Genomic DNA, 27,399 nt, shown 5'->3' on the forward strand with positions numbered 1-27,399 from the left:
GGTTCTTTATTATGTCATTTGAAGAGCCTGGTCGTATAACTATGGACTCAGATGTAACCTCAGAGACTGAAAGCCTCTATAAAAAAAACGAATAAAGTATTACTATCGATTATTTATTTATTTACGTTTTTTCTTGAGATGAGCTGCCCCCTTTCTTAGACCATTTTCTAAGAAACATCAAACGTCTGAAAGCTGTAGACATTCAACGTTGACAACATGACATTCAGCGGTGCTTCTGGCGTCAAAAAAAAAAAAGAAAAAAAATGGTAACAGACAACACAATATCACTTGAACTGATTTGGCTGGATATTTGGCGCAGTTTTCTACCGAATTGTTTGTACAGTTGGATTTTCTTTATCACTGTTAGTACGTTTGCCGTGTTGTTCTAACGCAAATGTTTGCTCACTCGTGCTACAAACGTCACAGTTAACCGTGAACTGTGTGTTGAAGAAGATGTTATTGGGATGATAAGTCTTCCATTAAAATTTCTGCTTCGATTACTTCGTGATCGTCCATAAATTACGTGACGCTCAGGGGGTGGTGAGGAAAAACTTGAAATGATTTACACATGATGTATGAAAGGCCCGCGCCAATTTAACTGGTCCATCAGTCTGCCATAAAACAGTGAAAACCAGATTAAATACTTAAACCTCTTTCCGATGGTAGAAAATTAGCAGCAGAAGTAAAATGTTTAAAAATGTGGTTATTTATTGTGTTTTGGTACAAGAGTGGCATCCATACGGCGACCAAGACAGTGATGTAGATGGAATCATAAAAAATAATAAAAAATAGAAAACAGCTCAGATGTTTCTTTAGGACATGTAATAATTACATTTGCTTATTCAATTCCTCGTCTTGTGCGTAAAAATGGTTTTATAACGGCCGGAACATTGCTTATCTTGGCTTAGCTAAGCTGGAAGAACTTAGCTGGATTTATCCGTTGAACAATATTTGTTTTTTTCAGCTAACTTTACGAATCCATTATAATACTCAATTTTGTTGATCAAAAAAGGGTGATAAAGTGAGAAAAATGGAATATTTTTCATTAAATTGAGTATACTATATCTGGTCACAAGTATGGACAACTCTGCATACTCACTTGGTCGTCTAGATGAATTTTTACTGGTGGTCTACTACCTTCCGCTAATACAGCTACGAAAGACGTTCACGAGGATTTGCTGTGCCCTTCATTGCGATTGTCGATGTTTAATATTGAGGCTAGTTGAGATTTTCTCTTTAACTTTAGCTCAAAATGAACATTCCTAAATGAAAATTAGAAGCATTTAGTACACATATTACTAATAATATATTTACATATTATGAAACTACAACCTAGACCAAAACCTTATATATTTATTTATTTATATTCAATTATGACGGTCCAGTGCCGTATTGTTCACACCACTTGTGTTGAACAAATTCTATAATCATATTGATAAGGCATTTCCTCCTTATTCCTTGCCTTATCCCGGGCATACTCGGTTGAATTGTGCCTTTTCAGTTTTAATTGTGCCTTTTCTATTTTAATTGTCATTGATCTATTAATCAAATGCAAACTTGCTGGCTATTTAAACCAACAACTCTTCAGCTGTACGCTATGGAAAACAAACAGCAAAGAAGGACAAACTGTTTATCCATTTGATGGGTGGAATTTGATGATAATATCGCATAAACTCTCTACTTATGATGAATTACTTTATACATAGATGGGCAATGGAAGCCTTCGGTATAGTTAAGAGAAAAACAATATTCTTCTGATTAACATGACGTTGCTCAAGGGAAAAGCGCTTCAAGATGAACATACATTAAAGTACACATTAAAATATGTAACCATCGCTGGGAATACTTTAAGAACTTTTTTCAAGAAACAGACTTCTTACCATCACAAAAAACGTTGATTTTCATTAAATAAATATCCTGTTGGCATAAATTCGATCTACCTCGCTTTTCCGATTTTCCGCTTTGCGATCCAAGCCTCATGCCATGGATCGCACCTCTGACGCGCAGCTGTCAAACGCCACATACCCAATTTTATCAATGGCTTGTATGATGATTTGTATAACCATTTACAACATTATGTTACTGAAACATCTTTCGAAATGTGTGTCGAACATAATTCTACTCATTTCATATGATAAAATGCATACAACCTTCTAAAACTATCATAATTTCTTCGTACACGTCCAACCCAAACAACCAAACGTCATTCCGGTTCGGGTCGATTTGTCGTAGGAAAGCGATCTTTTGTTTTACAATTTTTATGTACTTTTCTGCTTATAATCATCGGTATTTGTGATAAGACTTGTAGAAAACATGTTGAACTACCATTTAAACATCGGACATGGTGGCTTACATAATTTCTACAGGCATTATACCGTATTAAACAACCTATTCTTCCATCAGCACCATATGCATCTACACTTGCATCGTATTATTCGTACTTCATTGCAATATTTGAAAGCCAATGTATGCATTTTTGGATAGCCAAACATTTTATCTACACGATTCAATCATCAATATACAAGTTACTGAACAAAATAAGAGAAAATTTAGCCTAAAACTGGAACAGTATTTTTGCAACTCTCTGTGACAGTAGCATCGAAATTTGACGTAAGCTCGTCTGGTCGTTTCACTTTGAGACGGAAGAATCGAACCACCCCGCAGCATAACCGAGCATAATCATAAAGTGTAAAACATAAACACAAGCAGTGTGAGTGTGTGAGTAACAGCATAGCAAAAGAAGCGCGAAAGTAGCAAAACATACGATGGCCGATACCGCAGCAACCGAAGTACCAACTGCAGCAGCAGCAGCCCCAGCAACTGTGGCCAAGTCGCCGAAGAAGCCAAAGGCGGCGACAGGACCCAAGAAGCCGAAGCAGCCGGCGGCTCATCCTCCGGTGAACGAGATGGTGCTGGCCGCTGTGAAGGCCCTGAACGAACGCAACGGATCGTCGCTGCAGGCGATCAAGAAGTACGTGGCGGCCAACTACAAGGCCGACGTGACCAAGCTGGGCACCTTCTTCAAGAAGGCGCTGAAGAGTGGCGTCGCTAGTGGCAAGCTGGTTCAGACCAAGGGAACCGGAGCGTCGGGCTCGTTCAAGCTGTCGGCCGCAGCCAAGAAGCCGGTGGTAGAGAAGAAGAAGGCAGCAGCTCCGAAGAAATCTGCGTCCGCTGGGGACAAGAAGAAGAAGAGTGCAGCCAAGAAACCGGCCGGTGAGAAGAAGGTAGCTGCAAAGAAGACCACCAAGAAGGCTGAGGGTGGCGCGGCCAAGAAACCCAAGGCAGCAGCTGCTGTCAAGAAGCCCAAGGCCGCCGCCGCCGACGGTGCGAAGAAAGCCGCCAAGAAGCCAGCAGCAGCAGCACCCAAGCAGAAGGCGACCAAGCCAACCAAAGCTGCGGCAGCCAAGCCGAAAGCACCGAAGCCAAAAAAGGCAGCAGCAACTCCCGCCAAGAAGGCCACTGCCCCGAAGAAAGCTGCTGCACCGAAGAAAGCAGCCGCCCCAAAGAAAGCCGCAGCCAAGAAGTAAAAGGGATTACTTCGTCATGGCGCCAGTGGGCGTTCTATAGTCCTGCAGTCATACATCCTAAAGCAACAGTCCTTCTCAGGACTACCAATCGATTCAGAAAAAAGAATAGTTTTTTTTCACCTTCCTGCTATATCCTCCGAGGCTTTAGGCTCAGTGACATGAAGTCCCTTCTTTTCATTTTAGATCGAATCATCTACTCAGAGATACCTGGGCCATTCTTGGAGGACATCATTAATCTGAAATCTGCCGAGTAATACAGCTTTGAGATTATAGTAGAAATATCAGGAGCGTAATTTACCTGTAATCTGACTAACTACCTTTAAATAATGATTACCTTACACAGCCAGGTCTCAACGTGTCTGTAGCGTGCATCAAATATACTCATGGGTAAATATATGCAACGTGAGGATTTTTCTTGTTGGCTTAACGACCCACTAGGTCACGTCGGCCATCGAATGGCCTACTAACTAGACTTGCTAATACCACGTAGTCAGTCTAACTAAGAGGGAACTATCCAGATGGGATTTTAAATTCCAGTCCTGCCGTGTGAAAACCGGCGCCGTTATCGTATCATCGAGAAGCCTCGAAAGGCGAATCCTGTCGAATACATAAAGTTTGGCCACGTAGCGCATTCCACATACCTGAGCGAATCTTATCAATTTATTGCTCGGCAAAATGTCTCATCAAATGCCCGCCCTTCATCATCAAGACTTCACTCTGTTATGAGTGTTTCAAGCAATTGTTTAAAGTAATTTTTAGGTTTAATTGAAGTACTCAATTTATTAATTTAGGTATTATTTACAGACAAACTAGGGCCTGTTTCGACCTCTAGGGCCACACCGGCCATCGAATAATAGCTTTATTAGGCTCTCCGATACCACGTAGTTGGATAGTTTGTCCTCACTACGGGAGGACGGTCCGGTTGAGATTTGAACCCCGGTCCTGTGTAACAGTAGCATCGAAATTTGACGTAAGCTCGGCTGGTCGTTCCACTTTGAGACGGGAAAATCGAGCAACCCCGCAGCATAACCGAGCACAGTCATAAAGCACAAAGCATAAACGCCAGCGAGTGAGAGCATAAACTTGTGATTGTGTGAGTAACAGCATAGCTAAAAAATCGCGAAAGTATTAGGTCCACAATTAAATAACGACCGTTTTCGGTCGTTATTATAAATTCGGTTACGAATTATTATTAATTAATTTAATTAAATATATCGATGGCGCCACTGTGGACTGTGGCGCGATTTTGACGTTTACAAACGTCGTAAATCAAGTTCTTGGAATGACATAATCAAACTGTGTAAACAGATTAGTGATTATTTCGAGCGAGTTAAAGTGCCTAGTTCTTGAAAATGTCTGATTTTGAGCCGGATAAGCGCCATATGCGGGAGTTGTTGCTGTTTCTGTTTCGAGCGAGGAAAACGGCAGCCGAAGCGCATCGAGAGCTTTCGAGTGTTTACGGCGCTGCTGCTCTAAGTGAAACAAGGTGTCGGGATTGGTTTCGCCGCTTTCGAAGCGGTGATTTCGCCGTGGAGGATGCTCAACGCGAAGGAAGGCCCAAAACGTTCGCTGACGAAGAATTGATGGCTGTACTGGAGGAAAATCACTGCCAAACGCGAGAAGAGCTTGCAGTCGTGCTTGGTGTAACTCGTCAGGCCATATCAACACGGCTGAACGCGCTAGGCATAATACAGAAGGAGGGCAAATGGATTTACTCGAAAGGTGCTGAAAAGAAGGTCTCCAAAAAGTCTGAGGGTGGTGCGGCCAAGAAATCCAAGGCAACAGCCGCTACCAAGATACCCAAAGCCGCACCCGCTGACGGTGCGAAGAAGGCCGCCAAGAAGCCAGCAGCACCAGCAGCACCCAAGCAGAAAGCACCGAAACCAACCAAAGCCGTGGCAGCCAAGCCAAAAGGACCGAAGCCAAAGAAGGCAGCAACAGCTCCCCTCAAGAAGGCCGCTGTCCCGAAGAAAGCAGCCGCCCCGAAGAAAGCAGCCGCCTCAAAGAAAGACGCAACCAAGAAGTAAAAGGGAGTTACTTCGTCATGGCTCCAGTGGGCGTTCTATAGTCCTGCAGTCATACATCCTCAAGCAACAGTCCTTCTCAGGACTACCAATCGATTCAGAAAAAAGAAGAGTTTTGTATCACATTCCTGCTATATCCTCCGAGGCTTTAGTCTCAGTGAAATGAAATACCTTCTTCTCGTTTTAGGTAGCATCATCTATTGAGAGATACCTGGGCCATCCTTGGACGACATGCTTAGTCAGAAATCTGCAGAGAAAGGTTTAGGTTTGATAAAAGTACTTAATTTATTGATATTACCTAAGTAGTATTAACACACAAACTGGGGGCTCTTTCGACCTCTAAGGCCACACCGGCCATCGAATAATGACTTACTAGATAGACTCTCCGATACTACGTAGTTGAATAGTCTGTCCTCACTACGGGGGGGACGGTCCAGCTGAGATTTGAACCTCGATTCTGCCTTTTGAAGACCTGCGCCGCTATCGCCTTTACCACCCCTAAAATTGTATTTACTGATCCTTTCGATATTCTACTACAATCGGCGAAGTCTCTATGGTGACGATGATGAAGATTTGTATAACTATTTACAAAAATATCTTACAGAAACATCTTTCAAAACGTATTTCGAACATAACTATGCTCATCTCATATGCATAAAATCTCCCAAAACTATAATAATTTCTTCAAACAAGTCCAACTCGAACAACCAAACGTCAAGCCGGTTCGGGTCGATTTGTGGCAGGAAAGCGATGTATTGTTTTACGATTTTTATGTACTTTTCTGCTAATAATCATCGATATTTGTGATAAGACTATATATTTGTGATGTAGAAAGCATGTTTAGTGACCATTTAAACATCGAACACGGTGGCTCACATAATTCTCTTCCATCAGCATCAAGTGCATTCACACTTGCATCGTATTATTCGTACTTCATTGCAATATTTGAAAGCCATGAAAAAAGAACATTTTTTTCACCTTTCCGCTAAATCCTCCGAGGCTTAAATCTCGGTGAAATGAAATCCCTTCTCATTTTAGACCGCATCATCTACTGAGAGATACCTGGGCCATACTTGGATCATTAATCAGAAATCCGCAGAGTAAACGTTCTACTGTTTGGTATCCTGCAAAAGCTAAGGGATTTGGCAAATTACATCCTTGTATGATTGGTCCTATTTGGTATAATCTTTAGCTAATTATCCTAGGTAATCCTAGGCCTTTCTAGGCCTGTCTAGGATTGAATTCTGAAAATAGAATTCCTAGTACCTGAATCGTTCCTGCCCTGTTTATTCGTGGTCTGACTATGCATTATTACAATAATATACATTATTCTTGCACGGGTAACATTCCAACGTTAAAGGACTCATTTTTTCCTGGCTCTGAGCAAAGTTAAGCCCTAGTTTGAGATCATAATAGTAGAACGCAATTTACCTTTAATCTGTCTAACTACCTTCACACAGACAGGTATCAACGTGTCTGTAGCGTGTATCAAACATCATACATATGGGTACATACAATGTTGACTGATACATAGGGAGGGAGGGGGTACATAGACAGTAGACAGCTGCACAAGATTATGTGACTTGATTTCTACAGGTATATGCCAGTGTTTCGACTGTCCAGTGGATAGTCTCAAAAGTGTTTGACCTTAGCTTTCTTCGGGGTAGTGTGTTTCTTGGCAACAGCTACAGTCTTTTTTGATTTCGGTGCTTTCGGATTGTTTGCAGCGGCAGCGATCTCTTTGGATTCTTGAGTACCGGCTTCTCCTTGCCTTCACATTTTTCGGCGAGAAGCTGACCTCTGCGACACTTGTAGGAAAAGTCAACATTTTTTTCACCTTTCCGCTAAATCCTCCGAGGCTTAAATCTCGGTGAAATGAAATCCCTTCTCATTTTAGACCGCATCATCTACTGAGAGATACCTGGGCCATACTTGGATCATTAATCAGAAATCCGCAGAGTAAACGTTCTACTGTTTGGTATCCTGCAAAAGCTAAGGGATTTGGCAAATTACAACCTTGTATGATTGGTCCTATTTGGTATAATCTTTAGCTAATTATCCTAGGTAATCCTAGGCCTTTCTAGGCCTGTCTAGGATTGAATTCTGAAAATAGAATTCCTAGTACCTGAATCGTTCCTGCCCTGTTTATTCGTGGTCTGACTATGCATTATTACAATAATATACATTATTCTTGCACGGGTAACATTCCAACGTTAAAGGACTCATTTTTTCCTGGCTCTGAGCAAAGTTAAGCCCTAGTTTGAGATCATAATAGTAGAACGCAATTTACCTTTAATCTGTCTAACTACCTTCACACAGACAGGTATCAACGTGTCTGTAGCGTGTATCAAACATCATACATATGGGTACATACAATGTTGACTGATACATAGGGAGGGAGGGGGTACATAGACAGTAGACAGCTGCACAAGATTATGTGACTTGATTTCTACAGGTATATGCCAGTGTTTCGACTGTCCAGTGGATAGTCTCAAAAGTGTTTGACCTTAGCTTTCTTCGGGGTAGTGTGTTTCTTGGCAACAGCTACAGTCTTTTTTGATTTCGGTGCTTTCGGATTGTTTGCAGCGGCAGCGATCTCTTTGGATTCTTGAGTACCGGCTTCTCCTTGCCTTCACATTTTTCGGCGAGAAGCTGACCTCTGCGACACTTGTAGGAAAAGTCACCAAGAGTCTTCCTCTAGCGTAAGCTTCCCGAAATTCTCGGATTCCTCAGCATTTGTTGCTGCTGATTCGATATGAATGTCTCGGTGCGAACGTAATCCGTACGTTTGATGTGCATTCTTCTTCTCACCACATCCTCACAGTCACAGCTGTTATTAGCCAACCCGGTTCGAGCGGGTTTCAATCGCTTGAGTCACATGGCATTTAGTACACTTCGAGTCTCTTTGAGTTGTCATACACGAGTAAAAATATTATTTTATTGAAGAAACCCAAGCTAGACCATTCCAAGCAATACAAAGCACATCTTAACGCGTGATTGCGTGTTCGATTCCACAGGATAATACTGTCTGTGCAATGGTAAGTTCGAAATAAGCTCACATAGTTCCAGTAAATTCCAACAGAGTGCACTACTGTGTAAAGCTTACCACTACAGCTGTTCCAATCAGGACATCACAAAGGACGAAATATCGGAACTCAATTGGGCGGTATGGAGTAATGCTGTGTGAATTTAAGGGTTTTTTCTATCCCATTTTACTTACGTTTTTCCTTTTTGTAGATACTATTTTTACCTTTCTGACAGACAAGAACCATATTAGTTGATAGTTAATAATGTAGTAATGTTAATAGTTAATAAGTTAATAATGTAGTAAGGCAAATATGACGATCCAGACACCATTCGAAACAGTTTAAAGGCTTGATGGAAAATCCTTTTCAAACAAGAATATTCGCTTACTGTTATATCCAGATAATTGAAACCCGTTTTCCGCACAATGCTCAACGCATTGTGTGCTAGTCCGTTGATCCGTGGATACACCACCAAGTGGGTTTAGAATGATTTTCAACGCAACGCAACGGTTCCGTTCTAATAATTTCATTGCATACGATTGTAAATTAATTACATCGTACCGGTAATTGCCAATGTTTGTATCAATTTATTTTTCGCCCAAAACGATCGTGATGTGATTAAACCAGATGCAAAATTTGGTGAATCGATCCAAAATTCTGCCACCAGCAAATAGTTGTAGTTCATTGCAAATACCGCCCCCCCCCCCCCCCCCCAAAACGAACCTTCCTTGCCTGGGTTGGGTTTGGGAGAGTCAAATATCCCCTTCGGTAGTGGGCAAACCGTGTAGCGTAATCTCTCAAACAAGCGAAACAAGCGAAGTTTTAGCTTCGGGATGATGATGATGATGATGATGGTAGGGTTGGTGGCCATGAGCAGCAGCATCAGTAGTCTGAGTCGAGCCATCGAGAATAACGAATAATTAAAATGAAGAGCGAATCTGCCGGATTGCGGTCAATTCCTTGTATCACTTCAACCAACCATTTCCGCACACCAATCCTCACGATTCCCTCTGCTCTGCGTGGCTGAAAACCATATTCGAAAACTCATAGTTAGTAATTATGTTTTGGGATAAGCTCTTGAAATATTTATGTTTTCCCGCTTCGATACGGGTGGATGCTCCAAGCGCAGTAGCCATTGTGCAGTGGCCAATTGTGTTTGGGAATCGTTTGCCCATGGACGAAAGGGAGGAGTCGCGCGTGTTTGGGAGCCGCATGGCAAAAGACGATTCGTGTGTCAACTCGTGTGCTTAGGAGGTTTTGTGTTTGATTCTATTGCTGGCAGTGGGCCGGTAACGGACACCGAGCGGAACTGTGGAACTGTCGCGTTATTGGCTGCATTTTTGCCATCCACTTTGCATACCATCGGGGACAGGATGCTTTCTTTCGAACTCATTCGGTGTTGATTTGACGGTGGAAATGGGAAACGGTTTGGTTATAGTGTCAACTGGAGCGTATGCTGGTGGTGGATGGTGGTGACGATATATTATGTTCCATGGTTTAGTTAATTTACAGCCAGGAACATTCGAAACTGTTCAAATGCTCGATCCGAGGAACAGAACGCGGGAGAAGTTGTTACCTGACGCGAGGAGTTGTTTTTGGTCAATCGTGTGCCCTCAAATCTCTGCTCATTTACGCGCGCTGTGGTTTTGGATTGATTTGCATAATTTAAAACGGAAAACTGGGAAAGCTTGGATGATTGTGAGAGCTTGTGGAGGGTTAGTTGCATTTTTTAATATGATTTGAAGAGTTTTGTAGGTAGCAGAACATTGGGGAAAAGCTCTTACTATTTGCGGAATAATTTCTCTTAATATCCATTAAACAGCATAGGGGGTTTACAGACTTGTAGCATCGTAGACTCGTAGAACATTTTAAGAGCTATTTGCTACCACCACAGGCCTAGGTTTCACTTCGAAGTATGGAGTTGAAATCTTCGAGTTCTACCATCTTCTATAAGTCCTGGCATGACGCTAATGACGTAGATATCATAGCCTTAATGTCCTTGTATGCAGCAGACGCTCATCAGAGGATCAAGCAGACACTAAAACTGCTATCCTCCACGCAGGAGCGATTTAAAATAGGTGATCGCCACCTTTTTGTAGAAAATTTCTCCTTTCTGGGGTGACTGCCTTACTCCTGTATAGAACTTTTATAGTCCCAGTACTCACATCAATCCATAAAATCTTTTTTAGGTCCACGTGTGGATGTCCCACCGAGACGGTGTGGTAGGCGACCCAAATTGAAGTGAAGTAAGCGTACTGATGCGTCCGTCAGAAAAGCCGGGAAAATGGATTGACAGACGAAGGTGCAAGACTGCAAGGGTGGAGTTGAGGACTTTTACAGCCGGCTATGACCGCCAACCGGATGTAATGCCTGCCTAAGTTCGTAAGTAATCAACTCTAAACTTTTAACTGCAATTGGAATTAGCTCGTTGGTCATTGACTGCATATGCTGCATAAGTCTTTCTACTGTTCTCACCTCATTACAGGTATTAATATTCGATCGCAACCCACTACGAGCTCTAATTCGGGTGAGGGCCTTGGTTAAAATTGATGATGCAACGAGAAGAGCCTGTTTTTGAATACATGTAGCAGCATGTGGTTAGCGATTTTGCAACAGATGAAAAGAGTTCTTTGCTCGGTTTTTCTTTTCATTTTGGGGTATTGGTTATAGTTTTGAATGAAAAAGCTATTACCATTTGAGCTAGCTTTGAAACGTTGAAATGATGGTACCTTTGATACAAGGATAGAATGTTGCATCATGTTTGTTCTTCTCGTTTGTTTCTTATTTTTTAGTAAAATAATCTAAAAGGTTATTACTTTAAAGGGTTTGTTTGGTTTTAATTATCAAACCAAGCTTGTAGGTACGGAGATGATTATGTTTAAAATTTGTGACTGACAGAAGGATATAATTTATCTGCTTCAAATTTTATGATAATTTTGCAGTTTGAAGTTTGAAATATGCAAGAACAAAAACAAAGGAGCTATAAAAAGCAAAATCAATTTTTTTCGCTTCATTTTAAAATTAAATCAACTGAAACAAAAATAAAAAAATGAAAAAAGGGAAAAAAGAAAGCAGCACAGAAAAAAAGTTTTGGGTAAATCATATTGTGATCCCGGGTGCCAGCTGCTGTACGTACAAACAGTTCATCACAGATCAACGCATCGTTGATGATGTCCCGTCGATGATACCATCGATAAGCGTTGCATGCCGCGAATGTGTGTGGCCAAACCTGCAGCTGCAACAAACCATGCGTACCATCGGTGAATGCATCGGGTGATAAAATTAAATCACATAAACGTGGCCCACTGAATCGCTCACCAGAGGCAATTTTCCCTCCCATTTTTTTGTATGTGTATGTGTACAAACAGAAGGGTTTAAGCCATTATTATGATACCATTTTAAATCGATTCGATTTTCTTTTCAACAGTGGTTTTTGGTTGACAGATGGACCAAAATATGAAATTGGCGCAATGAAAGCTTCGAATGTTGAAGATGGTTCAGAGATTAAAGGATACTATTCTTACTGGTATGGACTGAAGCAATAAATCATACCTACAGAACCCGCAAAACGCATCATAAAATGTTATGAACTAGCTTTGTCTTAAGGTTTTGCTTCTGGTGCTCTCTTTCAAAATTTACTTCGGTCTGTAGTGGCGGTCAAATAGACTACCATCGAAAGCAACTCTGACAGTTAATTTGGCTGGGAGCTACTCGTAAACACAGCTCGGTTCGATTGTGGCATTCGGGATGAAGCAATAGCAGTGGTTGTGATACAATTTCTTTTAGTATTTAGCGTTGCATTAAAAAAAGGGGAAAAAAGTTTTGCTATAAAATACCTCCAGTAGAAATAGGACTGTCGATCGTGTTGGAGAACACTGGCAAAAGAAGAAGCAGTTAAACCAGGGCTTATTTTTATCTTGATCTACCGTACCCTAAAATCCCTGCCACGTACACCCTACAGTACATCGATAAACTGAAGCTCTTGGGAGGATGGCGGGATATCTATGAGTCTACACACAATGCCGGCTGCAAAACTCTCCGCACCATGCAAACACGCTTGGACGTTAAACGAGTCTGGGAATTGAGATAGTACATCCCGCATCGGAGCTATTTCTTCAACCTTTCGTCCGTCGTTGGTGCAACCCGCTATCGGGAATGCTGCTTTTGCTACTCATCGCATCGCATCGTCGAGGAATAATCGTTCATCGCTGTGGCAGCAAGGCAATCGGTTTGTGGTATTCTTCATCCAATTCTTCCTGCATCTTGCGAACCGAACGGTTGAGAGCAGATCAGTGGCAAATTCCCACCGGTGGGGTATAGCACACGTGCTACCATGACCAGCGGCTCTCAGTAAAGCCGGTAACACGGTAGAAAGAAGTTTTGCGGGCTACTCATTGATGCCTCTTACGCTCGTTATGATGATGAATGAATTCCGTTTCCCGGGTATGGGTCCCCTAGGAAAGTAAAGCAGCGAGAAGAAAGCATTTCTTCGGAAAATAGTTTCGGCAAGTACATGTGTCAGATAGTGCCAAAGGAATCGCTATCTTTTGCGTGAACTCCATGTAACAGTAAGTTAAAGAAAAGCTTCAAATGCTATTGGAAGGTTCTCAAATGCTTGTTCTGGCAATGCTGTTTTGTTTCTTGGATGGATGCCACTAATTAATTAGAATTGTATCCAAGACTATCCTTCAAAACGACTCTATTTGTCTGTGAAATTGTGATGAGGAGAAAGCTTCCTGTCAACATCAAATACGCTCCTGCAGGCACTGACCACTTCCGGGAAGGGTTATCTCGAGCTAGCGAAAAATTTCGTTCAAGCAATCCATCCTTTATCCACCGATCTCTCTATCTCTCTCTCTCTCTCTCTCTCTCTCTCTCTCTCTCTCTCTTGCCCAGCCCCTAACCTTAGTGGTGAAGTGCAAGAGTAATAATAATAAAATGAATTATATACAAAAAAACAGATTGTAACGAAAGCAAACGCAAAGCTCAAACCGTTCGGCAGGCAATGTGTGGCGTAGCGTGGCGAGCGGCGTGCTAAAAGTTTAGTGTGGAAAATTTTGTTTCGCCTACGGTCATCGGGATAGTGAGCGGTGTAGCCGGTAATACTGTGCTGCAGACAAAGTTTGCTCATCATTCTAATCGAAAGTTGGTCCATTTTTCGCTTCCCTAGGGTACTGTCCTGCAGGATAGACACTGATCCGGGCTCGTGTTTGCTTGTTTCTTGTGGCGAAACTTACACCGAATATCAACAGGAGAGGGATGAGTGTGACCCCCGAGTGTGTGTGTGTGAACCATATGAAGTGGGTTTATGAAACTTTTTATTGACAGTCGGTAAACTATCAGTGGCGTAAATAGATAAAATTAAGTTCACTGTACATTGTACATAGCGCATGGTACATGCTGCTTGCAAAATATTATTTTCGAGCAAATGATGACGAATTTTTCTATAATTCATACCTTTTGTTGTATTTATCTTCCACCTACCTTTATTTCTACTAAGTTTAGTTTTGAGCAATAAATTCTCCTTTTCTTCTAAGTATTTTATACTGTGGTTTATGTCTTGGATAAATATAACTACGGTATGTTTAGACTAAATTATTTTTATGGATACTTTTACCTTTACCGTCCTTAACACTACCGTTAATCATCTAAACAGCTACTGCTGAGGTTCATTCATCGCCATTAAATTGTACACATGGTCCATCATCGTGCACGAGAGAATAAAAGGTACGTTAGCACCTAGGCCCGCTGTCCCGGATACTAGTGACCAGCGAATCCAATTGAACGTAACGAATCGTAGGTCCGTTTCCGGCGAGTTGTCCCACAAGCATCGGACACCGTCAACGGGGCTTTCTCCCTCGGGAGTATCGTCAACCAACTCCTGCCTGCTTTGGCCTGCTGTTGTCGCTGATATGGTGCAAACACTGTCCGATGAATTCCATTCTGGGCCTTTGGGGGTATTGAATTGCAAATTTTTTCTATCCTTTCCACGTTCCAACCAGCGCTGCCCCATCGCTGTTACATTTATGTACCCGTCCAAAGGATGGCGTGTGTGTGCTTGGAAAATGCGCATTTTTTTCATGGCTTGGGTGGGGCTGCTGCACTCTCGGTGATACATCCGAGACGCCGTGCCGACTTCCGGTTTTTCTTGCGCTGCCTGCAAGTTGAATTTATTACCGAGCGTTCGTATTGTTGTGTCACTGCGCGGCAGGAGGCTCTCCCCAACAGCCTTCCCTAGAGCCGTTTGGGGGCTGCATAAATCTTGCAGCGAACCGTTTTTCGATTCGACAACAGTGCACAGGGGTCAATGTTTTCGGACTGTTTAGATGAGTCCGAGTGACCGGACCACGGGTTTGCTGATGCAGCCGTGCTGATGGCAAGCTGTAGTAGGTAGGTGTAAACCTGAGCCGAACAAGTACAGGCGAACGTTGTGTATGTTTATCGTTGTTGAAGTGATTTTTTTTCAGCGGTGGTTAGATTCATTGATTTAATTAAAGTTCATGAAAGATAGAAACGTTCTCGTTGATAGGGTGAAACACTGGACAGCGAATCAGATTTTTTGAGGTTGGATGAAACGACATTGAGATCAGACCTTCGGTCAGGAACGTTGTCCTGATGATTAAGTTTGGAAATATTGTCACCGAAGGACGAAGATAAGTTTCGGTGTGAAGGTAACCTCCTAAGTTATGTAGATTTTTGTGTTTGAATAGCTCAGTACTGTGTTTCTTTTACTTAGAGTTTGGAAGGAAGGATAGTTAGCCTTAGACCAGATCCAACGTTGGGCGAAGGCCACCTAAGGTTCTGATGACTACCTCGTGTAAGGAACCTAGTATAAGGGGTAGCATAAGCCCTATACGAAATGAAAAGTATCACAGTACGGAGCTCCTGGTAGGAACTTCGTATCAGGACGCATGAGACCGAAAGGCTCTTCGATGTAGCTAGTCATGAAGCAGCTTATGATACTCCAACATTCGCCAAGGACTTCAGAGGGGCTTGACCAGCCATTGGTCAGTCTGGCGTACGGGAAAACTGTGTGGATACCTAGGGGATCACCACTCCATCAAAACCCATACTTGAACAGTAAGATCTGCATACGGTGGGACGGCTATGGATGGGATTTGATTCGCGATGGTTTCTTACTTCCTTACTTGGTCACTTATGTGATCGTTTACCTAACAATATATGGACATTTCATTAACTGAAACCAAATCTGAATCAGCGCGTATTTATTCGCTATTCAAATCATAATCAAATTATTCAATTTCCAAGGCAACAAAACACAACCATACATTAAACGTCCGTCATCACATTTATCAATCACCTCTCAATCAAATGCAACCGCAATTGCGGACAGTCTTTACCGAGGCAGCAATAACTGTGTGTAACGAATTTTCAATTCCGCTAAATATTATTCGCGGAAACAAATGCCAGCATGCCGCTGACAGATAGTGAAATTGAAAACACTGAATGATGAATGTGTCATGCTTTTTCGGGGAACCGACAGCGAGCATGCCTTTGTATGTGCTTGCGTCTTCCTGGAAAAGAAAAACAAAACCAAAAATCCCCACAAGATGCAGCACCTTTTGCACATAGGGGAACCTCCGTTCCGCCTCAACCGGGAGCAGTCGCGCTTTTGCCTTCTTGCCTTGCCGAATAGAACACGAGCCGTTGCAATGCAACATTGAGTTTATGTGCATTACGTGATCGAAATAAATTGTCACCGGGTTTTGGCAACACTGGCCACGACTGGCTCACGGGATGGGAGTACTCTTTTTTGTTTGTAAAACATATTTTAACATTTATGCATTTCGATGTGTGTGGTTGATAAGGGAGGGCGCAATAGACACAGTGAAAGGCGCGCGGAATGGACATCCGCCATCGAAAATGCAAATCGGGTGCCTCCGACCTGCCGGTTGCACCAGAGAAATGAGAAGTGAACCCAAAGGAGAAGGGAAAAAAAAACACCTCGACACGCTCGTAAACGATACTTTACAATAACGTATTCGGTTCGGGGAAGCTCGGGTGAATTCTTTTTCCGCAATGGCCGCACCTGTACAGTGGTACTCCGGTCACGAAAACGATTTTCACAACCGCGCCTTTCACGCTGTACCTGTGTTGCCGGCCACCGATACTCTCGATCGTGACCGTAGTAGTAAACCGGGGGCCCAGGTTTATAGCATCAGTAACAGGGGGGGAGGGGGAGGGGGGGGGGGGGGGGAAAGCACGCAACGGATAAATCCAGGAAAATGGGAAACTCATTTGCGGTATGCTGCTGGAAGGAACAAAGGCGACCACTCTTTACTATGCAGCATGACGGTACGCCCATTACCTGGTGAGGAAGAAAAAAACCTTAAGCAGGAACCCTACGAAAACCGAATGCATCAATTATTGACCGTGTTGCCAAACGCAGCTTCCATGATGTGCGAAATTATCTAGAAACGCATAAAAATTACGAGAAAACAATAAAAACCTTTACAATCCCCCCTTTTTTTTTGTTTTGCTCCAGCGAAACACGGAGCTGGCTCGTAAAAGCGGATTCTGCACGATGATGGCCGTGCCCCGGTTGCTTATGGGCAAATTTTCATCGTCTCCCCTTACGTGCGTATGGAAAAATAAAAAGGGAAAGAAAATTGCATGCCCTTCCTACGGAAAACCACGCGAAGAAAAGTCATTTTTACAGTGGATGATAAATTTTATTGACAAAACCGCACCGCCGACCACAAGAACAAGGTGTCCTGGTGCGCCGGGTGATACTGCTGCTACTACTAATACTATCTTGCTTTGTTCGTTATCATGTTTGCCGCTTTTCAAAATGGTCGTGCCAGTCCCGCTTTCTTGGAACGGGTGTACAGTGGTCAATGAGGTGGATATGGAGTTGAATATTTGATGTTTAGGTAAGTTAGAGCTTTGTTGATTTATTCAAAGTAAGAATTGGTATTTTTTGTAGAGTTCTATACTTTAATTCGAGTGTTGTTTTATTCTTCTTCATCTTAATTCAACGATCTGCCTGCCTGTCCGGTCCTTTGAAGAGCTGTACCGCTGTCGCCTCTTACACCGGGCCGAATAAGAATTTTCTCAAAACTCAAAAAACAAGGCCTTTTTGAATTTTTCTCCTATATATTGTTTCTATTTTCTATTCTGAATTATTAGCTTCTGTCTTATGACAGCAAAAAAATTAATGACTTAAAAATAATTAAAAATGACTTAAGAGTTTGTTGGATAAATTTAGATATATTTTTATGGGAAATTTAAATTTATTAAAAATTAACAAACCAACAAGAAAAAAAACTTGACCAAGATGAAGCTACAACATTACCGTTGAACGTCCCGCTCAGGACCACCGTGCAACGTATCGACAGACATACATTTTGCAAGCGAAAACGGAAAGATGATACCGGGCAGACTCGCATTACACCCGTTGACCACGTTAAGGGTGTATACCGTGTATCACCACAACCAAAATGGGACCAAAAAAGGGAATGATCCATAAGATCGGGATGCCCGGAGGATATGATTCAATTTCTCGTGCTGTGAGTGGCTCGGTGGCTTTTGTTCGTGCTGAAGCGCTCTTCATAAATTGTGCATCGTGCAGGCGGAATATTGAAGGCACACTACTGACTCGATTTTTCCAAGGTTAATTTTGTTAGTTTTGTGGATGTATCAAAAATTTCGAGAAATATGTGTCAAACAGTACATTCAGGGTATGATTATGGAGAACTCTTGAACTTTACTGTGTGTATTTACTTTAAAAAAAATCTTTTTTTTTAAACACCATCCATTGGTTGGAAAGTACACTCCAAACTCTAAACTACTACTACTGCTAGTATTGCCGGCTCGAACCTACTCTTGAACGTGCACTTGACCGTAGCTATTTACGATGGTACGGTGCATTCCGAGTGCAGTAGCATCATTATTTTTGTGCTCACTGTTTGCGCTTACAATCCTTAACAAGGGCCACAAAGCATATCGCAAAGAGCAGCCAGCACTGGGAGCCAACAGCTCGTACGGTGGTATGTATAAAGGATAGCAGCGAATCCTTTAAGACGCTCCGAAATCGCACTCACCAAATGGCAATATCGGCATGTCTCTTAATCCGTACCGAGCACACTATTGCTTCGGTCGAAATTGGCCAATAGCATTTTCTCACAGCACAACCAACCCAACCCAACTATCTACCATCTAGAGCTTGTGGAGCGCAGTGAATTGTCTTCTGATTTCGGTAGATATTTACATGTGCACTTTGTCTTTGTCGGGAAGGATGGCCAGCAGCTGAGGTGCAATACCGTTTCTTAGAAAAAGGGGTGCGAATCCAACACTTTGGTTTGGTGTTGGGAATCTGCAAGAAATGCTGTTCTGTTGACATGAAAAACAAACAAAAAAGGTAGGAGGTGTTTTTCCCTTTATCGGATCCATTTGTAATGCTTGGTGCAGTTTACCGATGCTGTTTGCTGAATTGTTTTACTTTTTCTCCCATGGAAAAGGGATGCAAATGTGTGCAGAAAATTGTGCTATTTTCTTTCGTATGAAATTTGGTTCGGAAAATAAGCAAAATGGCATTTATTTTACTGTATTTGAATATTTCTCCCGATGTCTGTTTTCGATTGCATAGAGACATATTGCTAGCGAATGGTAGCTATTTCCGTCACAATCAGAAGATAGATTTTTTGGTATTGGCATCAAACAAATGGGAAAAGCCAACGGCGTTTATGGAAAGGGTTTATCCTCCTACATTACCTGTTCTTGCCTTCATTCGGAACAAATCTTATTCGAACCGCCTCCACGCAACAGAAGACTGAACATTAAACAATGTGCTATCAATAAGTCTAGTATGTAAGTCATTAAACCACCCCGGAGGACATTGAGGTCAGAAGAAGAAGTATTGCTCGATTGTAAAACTATGGCTTATTAGTAACCATTTTTAGGCGTAAAATCGATTAAACGGTTCTCGCTACATCTCGTCGTCGAGCTTCTTCGAAGGACATCTTGAAATTCATTCAAGAGTCACACTGTCCCGAGTGATCTAATGTTGGTGAGGTAACTTTCGCGAACATCATACGCCTGACGTGCTCCAGCAGAGACGATTTTGTATCAAAAGAGATACGGCAGAGACCGATTCAGGGGCCCAGCAGGATGTCAGTCATGAAAACCACGGCATGTTATGGCCCTCACGAAGGAGCATGCTACCGCGTCGGGCAGTAGACCACTGTTGAAAGCTCGAGGAGATCACTCACTCTTAACGTCGTACCCTCCTTGGCAATCTGGGAAGGAATGGTGTGGAAGGTTCGAGGTTTTAGTCGATAAAAATCAGCCAGCACCCAATAGATGGCCCCATGGATTTCTGTGAAGATCTTTTCCTAAAGAAAAGTATGTTCTACATCTAAGTTTTCGAATATTTCTTTTGAATTCCCTAATTTCTTGTCTTCATTGTAGCTCGATAGTTAACTGATGATCACCAGACCTTACCTAAAGCATTACGATAATAGGACTGTGGTATTTTTTTTCAAAAAAATTTCAAGCTAAATAGTTAGTCATGCAAGCCAATCAAGCAGAAGCCAAGTATAAAGCAGCTTTGTTCTATATAATATTCTCATCCTGCATTCTACTCCAAAAACGCTCAATTTTTAAAGCATCCTACATACAAAGATTTTTTCATTCCTCGTAATCCGCACCGTTCTTTTTCATGGAAAAAGTTTCCAAGTGCACTTTATCCCCCTTGCTGCTATGCATTTCTACCGCCGTACGTATGAAGCGTTCCCTTCACCAAAAATGGAGAGTGATCGAGCCGTCGAGTAACGGTGCAAGATTGATTCTCAATTTTGACACAGTTTATGACTCCCGCATTTTGAAACATTTTACTACAGCATTCAACAGCGCAACAAAAAGTCGCACAGTCTTCCGGTTTGAGCTTCACTGGCTTCCCGTGCTGGAGCTAGTCAGGATGGGGTCCATTCTTGCATCGATGTTGAAACACAAAGGAGTGTTCTAAAAACGATGGATATCGTGAATTGGTGCTTCTCGAATGTGCCAGCTGGATGAGAGATGTAAAAGCACGGCAAAGCATGCATACACATGAGTGAGCGAGTCGCGCAGCACGGAACGATGCTGGACACCTTCCCGAAAAAGGAGTGCCTGAATGGTGATGGTAAACGTGAAACCGAGAAGTAGTAAATCTTGATATTGACATCGAGTCTGGGGTGTAGTGGTCGGTAACGCGCTTTGATGCGTTTTGGCGAGAAACTGGATCCTGCAAGCATATAACCGTTGCAGGACGGTCTGTATTCCCTTTCGGGCACGTGCTGTTGTCGTGCCTCAGTCGTACGAACACACTGGCACACGCTGCGTGGTGTGTGAAGTGTAAGAGACCGCGCTTTGCTTCTTCTGCACGTTTCGCATCATTCTCGCGCCAGAGCGCTGATGGTTGGGGACGCTGATGATGCTGGGTGGAAAGGTGAAAAGCGAAAAGACAAAGTAGAATGGTTGGAACCGAACGGCCACCTTTTGCAGACGGCCAACGAGATAAGGGCGGGAAATTTGTTAAGTTTATGAGTGTCACCCAACCGGCCACCATCAACTCCCCCAGCGCCCGGGAGGATGCACGCGAATGCGACAGTAGCTTTGGCATGTTTTTTAATACTTCCAATTTACTGCACACTCACTTTTTTTTATGGCGCTTTTCCGGATTTTTCATTCATGGCGAATGAGGGCGAATGCGCGAAAAGTTATGCGTTGTTTGTTTTATTCTGTTGCTTTCCCCTTACAGCTCCATCCTAACGGTTCTTTTGTGCTTTGCTTTTTTGCTGCGCTTTTTTGCTGCGCTATGCATGAAAATGATCGTTTTTCACTGTGGGGTAGGTTAGAGAGGAATACAAAAAAAAAGAAGAATCATCGTACATTACCGTCAGTTGTGTCAATGAAACGTCCAGGCAAATACCTGGAAAACGGTGGTGAAAGGATAATTTTAATAAAAAAAAGCTTAATTTTCATTCCCCTCTTTTGTTCGATAGGGTGGCGTGTGTTTGTGTGTGGTTTAGTTTTGCTCTTTTTGCTTGATATTACAAATTTAGCAAAACGTAACGTAATATGATTACTATTGGACGACCATCAACTGACCGAATGTTCATTTTTATTCACCCTCTCCTTCCTTCCAGAAAATGGTGTCACAAACTAAATATTAATATCGAACGCATCAGCACAAAACCGAGCAGCGAACCTGCTGAACCAATTGTCCACATCCTTCCTAACTAACCACCGACGGGCCTCGAAACGGGGTTGCCGGTGAATGCTTGTTTGGTGTAAATAAAAGCAATAAACGTTCACAATTTGTGTTTGCGATTCGGAGAATCATTGTGCCAGCTGCGGTAGGATGGAGGGAATGTTTTTTTTTGCTCTTCTCACATTCGCATAATTGTTTCAACAGCTAAACAGACACGAAAGCGCTTGTGTGGAGTGGAAAGAGTTATTACATTGAGATAATTTACCGTGTGTGTGTGTGTAACTTATGCCTTTTTTCTCATAGTTAAGTGCTGCTGCTTTCTGTGGGAAATTTACGATAGAAAAATGCATTAACAATTGACATGGTTCTGTTATGGCCAGAAGGGAGAGAGAGAAAATCGTTGTCAAAGGATTAACTATAATCTATGGTTTGATTATGTATGCTTAATTATGATCCAGGAACACATATTTCTGTTTCAATTCATGATGAGTCGCTTTACTCTTACGGAATAGAGCTGATTTTAGCATATTTTCAAATGATGATGAATAATGATAGCGAAGGAGACAGTAGGGATGGTTTGGAACAAAAATACGTATCTTTCTAATTTTTTTTTGAGGCTGGAATCGATTTTTTTGGGCTTAATAATAGATGTAATCTTATTGTAATACTCTAATTGTCCACCGAATGATGACTCGTTCGAGTCTGCTACTTTCGTGAGCTACTGGGCGCCTCCATCGACGTGTCTGTAGTGTCTGTAGTCTGTATACTGAGTCTGTAGTGAATTAAAATTCCTTCCTGTCACTTCAAGCTTTCACTTCCACTATATTCTGTCGATTTTGTAGCATGCTATAAGTGCTGTCATTGTTGTATAAATTTTTGTTCAATGTTGATGCTAATTATCAGTCGGAACATGTGAATTAGAACGGATTTTATTAGCTACTTAAATAACTAATCTGATTTTTAATTGTGAATTAACTCCTGCGTCAACGATATGCCATAGAAGCATCATATTGTTTTACCTCTTCTATCCCATAGTGTGCTTGTCAGTCGTAATATTCATCATGATAAAGCATGCATTAAATGCTGGTAAATATATTACTACGAATGCACGACAATGGCTTCATACTGCCGTAATTACTATGCGGAAAAATGAAGCTTTTTGATTGTTTTATGCCTCACATCGTTAAATTAAGTGTGCAGATGAGAGATATACATGGAAAACAAAACAAAAAACGATTGTTAATAAATACAATTATGCAGAATGTGCCACAAAGTTCCCACAAGCAAACCAAAATGCGAACTACGAGAAAAACCATGACATCGAACTGATCGATGGTGTGATGGTGCGTGTGATTTTTCGTCTAGTTTTGCAACTATTATCGTTAGTAAAGCGTCACATCGACATGATAATTGAAGTGTCAAAAAATGAAAGCTTGGTTTTTTATGATTCTTTGTCAAAAAAAAAACTGCCTTGTTAACCTTTTCTTTGTTCTCTTTTACACTCTATTTATTGGAATAAAACATATGTTCGTCTAACAAAAAGGAAATGTATCCTTTCGAAGGAAAAAGTTTCAGATCGGTCCGGTGGGAGCGCGTGGGCAAAAAAAAATGTCACTAATTGTGTCCTGTCACAGATATTCATTAGGTTCGGTCACAGTCCCTAGCCTCCGTAGAACCGGGAGAGTTATAAAGTTGACCATTTTCTCTGGCTCGTCAACAACAGGGAACAAGTGTTCGTTAGCGTTCCGTTGACCGGTCGCATCTTTACTTTTCCTACTTTCGCTCTCACTCTCTTTCACTGGATCGTCCAGGGAAATGGTAAAGTTTTTCCAACGGGCGGTCACTTAAGTTGTAAAGAGGGTGCAGAGCAGGTGAGGAAAACTTTCAGCTGAATTTTATACCACCGACCGATCTATGCCCAATCACCGTTTGGGCTTTGCTTTATGGCTTTTATGGTGGGGTGCTTTTCTTCCCGTAGCTGGTACGAGCTTTAAAATAAAGCAAAAATCTCGTTTTAAAATAGGGGCATTGTGCGTTCTTGTGCGAGGAAGCCGACGGTGAAGTTGTAAAGTAAAGTTTTTCTATCGACCAACTCAACCAACCTGACTCGGCTCGACTCGGTGAAGATGTTGTTCTTCATTATTTGCTTGCCGTTTCTGCAGGGCACACAATCGTATCGTGCCGGTATCCCTGAAGATAATGCTTCGTTGAATGGCTGGCACTCTTAAATATGCAACGATATTCGACCCTTGATGAAGTTACTGAGTGCCAGAAAAGGGGGGGGGGGGGGGGGGGGGGGATAAAAAAACGGTTAGAGTGTGTTAGTTTTTCTTATCTTCATCATCGGCTGGATGGGCTAAACGCTCCTGCGTGTGTGCAACGCTTTTCCGGCAGTACTCTTCACTTGGGGTTGGGGAAAAATGCTGGCAAAAATGCAAATATCCTTTCCCAGTACGCACCGCACAACAACACATGCTTCATATTTATGTAAACACTGATAGTAAATCGACCAAAATTCCCTCACATCCAACGTTGAACAAACGCTGCGAGGATTGCATAGTTCCGGGCGCTTCGAACGGTGAAAGGGGTTGAAACATCAATGTGTGTCAGGAGTGGGTTGAGGGTTGGGTGGTTTATTTTCCGATCCATTGGATTCAATTCCTTGTTGGTCTTCCCATGCCCTGTACGGGGTTACTGTTGTTCGGGTAGGTCACACTTGTAGCAGCACGACGACGACGACGACGACGACGACGGTGAAGGGCAGACCCGGCTTTCTTGGGTCGTTTAGGGTCGAGCGTTGTTTGAAGGGTGCTTCATATAGACCAACCGTTCAAACACTCACTCTCTCTCTCTCTGTCTCTCTTTCATGGCTAGCTAGGAAAAGCGGAATTCTTGATACGAGTGTCTTCCAATGCACCACTCGTTGTTGGGTAAATATTTAAAATTCTCACATGAAAGAATGCGCTGGGAAGGAAAATGTTTTCGTTTCTGCAAGTGCGATGGAACGGCAACGGCGGAACAACGGCGTGTGCATAAACGAAGTGTGCCTCTCTAGTAAAACCGGAACCTGTAAAGGAAAGTCTGTTGTTGTTGGTGTTGTTCGACCAAGCAAATCATTCTTCTTTCGGGCTTTCGGACAATGTAAAACTTTAGAACCCGTACCGTATCGAAAACAGATCCGCATTACATGGCTTACATGGTAATGTGCTGTGTTTGGTTGAGTTTTTGTAGTTTGTACTCGTTTCTTCGGTGTATGGTTTTGTTTTGAACAAAGAGTTTTCAATTGTTTGCAATTTATTATGATCGAATAACCACAACAAGGTTTAGTATTTGAAAATTTTGAAGCAAAGTCCTGCACTTGTTGATGGGTTCCTGTTTTGCTTCACTCAAGGAAAGGCATTTGTTGAGCTTTTCTTGAGAATGACTGTTGGGAGAAAGTTGATTTGAAGCTGTCCAAATAGCTACTTTTTACATGTTTATTTATTTTATAATTAGCAAATGCAGAACATTTCGAGAGCTCATCTTAAATTCATCAACTTGTAGAAATAGAGATGAATATTAAATTTAATTTTGCTTTGTGTTCATTATTCTTTCTAGAGCATCATCGTTAATCGTTCTTATTCGAGAGTAATGAGATTTTAGTTCACTTCAATGCCAATTCTAAATCATCAGATTATCGACTTATTCTCCTCGTTGGCTCCTTGGAAACATTGCATTTTTATTTTTTTACAAGTTACAAGTAGTCGTACAGCACGAATTCAATTTTGGATCATAAATATCATTGAATAGCCACAACAGCATATAATGAGGAAAGGATCAGAGCAGCCAAAATAAGCACAGCGTTCCTCTACCCCTGGCAGAAGCTGTGTTTTAACTGATCGTGAAAACTTAATTTATTATCAAGGAGCTCTACAAGATCCTTGACATAGCTTATACACTCGAGAATAGAGCCGTATTCGTAGATCAGGGCATTCGGAGACGCAATATCAGGGCAGGAACATTTCAAAAGTGGCCTGAAGACACAACTGATCTGATGGGTTGCGGATGGGAAGAAACATTTTCACTTCGTCGGTTTAAAGCTGGTGGCCATCATCAGAAGGGATGAACTTCGGTGTGTCATTCGCGTACTCCACGAAGAAGAGCGGACAGAGATTGTTCCTTTGTGGAACCCCTGAATCTATGACTAAGAACAAACATATGTCTATAAAACAACCAAATTCATTTGAGGAATTTGCAGTACAATATCCAACAAATCATTCGACTTTTTCAAGTACATTTCAACTATATTCTTTTCAAAAAGACCGGCCAAATTGCATTTTTAACTACAAAAGGTGAAAATCATTCCAATTTAAAAAAAAAAAAACATGTACACAAAATAACCTTCACTCGACACTGTTTCAATCAAGTTATCTTCAGTATGCAGCACACCTCATCGTATCCGGAATTTCCCTATCAATAATCCTAACTGACGAGGTGACATATTAATGGCCTATCTTTCATCCGTGCGATGACAAAAATTCGACTAAACCCTACCCCGAGCAGACCAGCCACATTCGTCGCTCTTGTCACATTTTCTCTGTAACCTCTGGTTGCCCTTTTGCTGCTCCAGCGGTGTTCCATTTCCAATTCCAAACGAATCGTATGTAGCTCGGATGAAAAGAATCCAGCTCGGTGCGTGTTCGTTTCTCATTTAAAATTGAAACCCAATTCATCTGGCCGGAAATAATTGTTTCGGACTGGACAATTTGATGTGTTAATTCTTCTCCTTTGGCTTGCTCGACGCACAATTTCACTGCAGCAGCATTTGGGAAAAATTCTCCGAAAAAACACTTTGTTATCGGGTACGCTGTGACTCTCCGGTGTGGCATCAATCCGGTTTACAGGCCAGTGTGTCCTATCCAGCGCGGACCAGGGATTTGATAATTAAATGAGGCTCAAACAAAGGCAAGGGTGAAAATAAGTGGGATTGGAAAGTTAAGCCCTCGATGCGTCGGCTCGTTTTTTTTTTTCATAGGGCTGACGAATTATGCGGTTACATTCGATAGAGGCGCGTTTGGTGGTGGTGGTAGGAGAAAGAGAACGGAGGAAGGGAAAAGATTCGTTACAGCAAATGAAAAAGAAAATTGCGTCTCATTATCTAAAGTAATCAATCTCTGCTTTCATTCAATTTATGCTCGGATTTGGCCTGCGGGCTACTCTTCAAGGCAAGGCACACCGTTTTCCGGGATGTAATGGTGTGTGTTTGTATGTCTGAGCGTTACCCTAGTGGGTGTTATTTTCCTTGGTCGGGTGCGGGGAGGAAGTTGCTTTTATTTATGTTATTTTTTCCCCGCTATTTTCGGCACGCTGCTCGAACGAGACACTCCTTCGCATCGGTGAATCATTTGAGTCTCGGGGGCGATAAATGGATAGGGATGTGTGCTTCACAAGGCTCAATGAGGAACTCATTTTCCGATGGTATAACGATGGTTGGCAGGATTTTGGGCACGAAAAAGAAAAAAAAACAGCTCTAGGGTCGCATCTCACACAGCGCTTTGGTAAATAATGCTTTTTTTCTGCTGTTGCAACATTCCCCGAAACTAACCCCCTTTAAACGGTGGAGCAGTTTA

General features: G+C 42.2%; 4 protein-coding genes across 4 annotated transcripts in view; 2 read left to right on the forward strand and 2 right to left on the reverse strand.

Moving 5' to 3' along the window:
• The window catches only part of LOC126568301 (microfibril-associated glycoprotein 4-like), a 566,870-nt gene that overhangs the window by 296,882 nt on the left and 242,589 nt on the right, over window positions 1-27,399 (reverse strand). The window lies entirely within an intron of this gene.
• Window positions 1-27,399, reverse strand: part of LOC126568441 (late histone H1-like) — a 327,966-nt gene that overhangs the window by 20,949 nt on the left and 279,618 nt on the right. The gene's annotated exons all lie outside the window — the stretch shown is intronic.
• Window positions 2,734-3,539, forward strand: LOC126568440 (histone H1B-like). The gene has a single exon (XM_050224914.1). It carries the CDS (start codon window positions 2,766-2,768, stop codon window positions 3,525-3,527), a length of 762 nt encoding a protein of 253 aa, XP_050080871.1. The 5' UTR covers window positions 2,734-2,765; the 3' UTR covers window positions 3,528-3,539.
• LOC126567655 (uncharacterized) lies at window positions 5,111-5,554 on the forward strand. The gene has a single exon (XM_050223872.1). It carries the CDS (start codon window positions 5,111-5,113, stop codon window positions 5,552-5,554), a length of 444 nt encoding a protein of 147 aa, XP_050079829.1.

Source organism: Anopheles maculipalpis, chromosome 2RL, assembly GCF_943734695.1.
Source record: "Anopheles maculipalpis chromosome 2RL, idAnoMacuDA_375_x, whole genome shotgun sequence".
Lineage (NCBI taxonomy): Eukaryota > Metazoa > Arthropoda > Insecta > Diptera > Culicidae > Anopheles > Anopheles maculipalpis.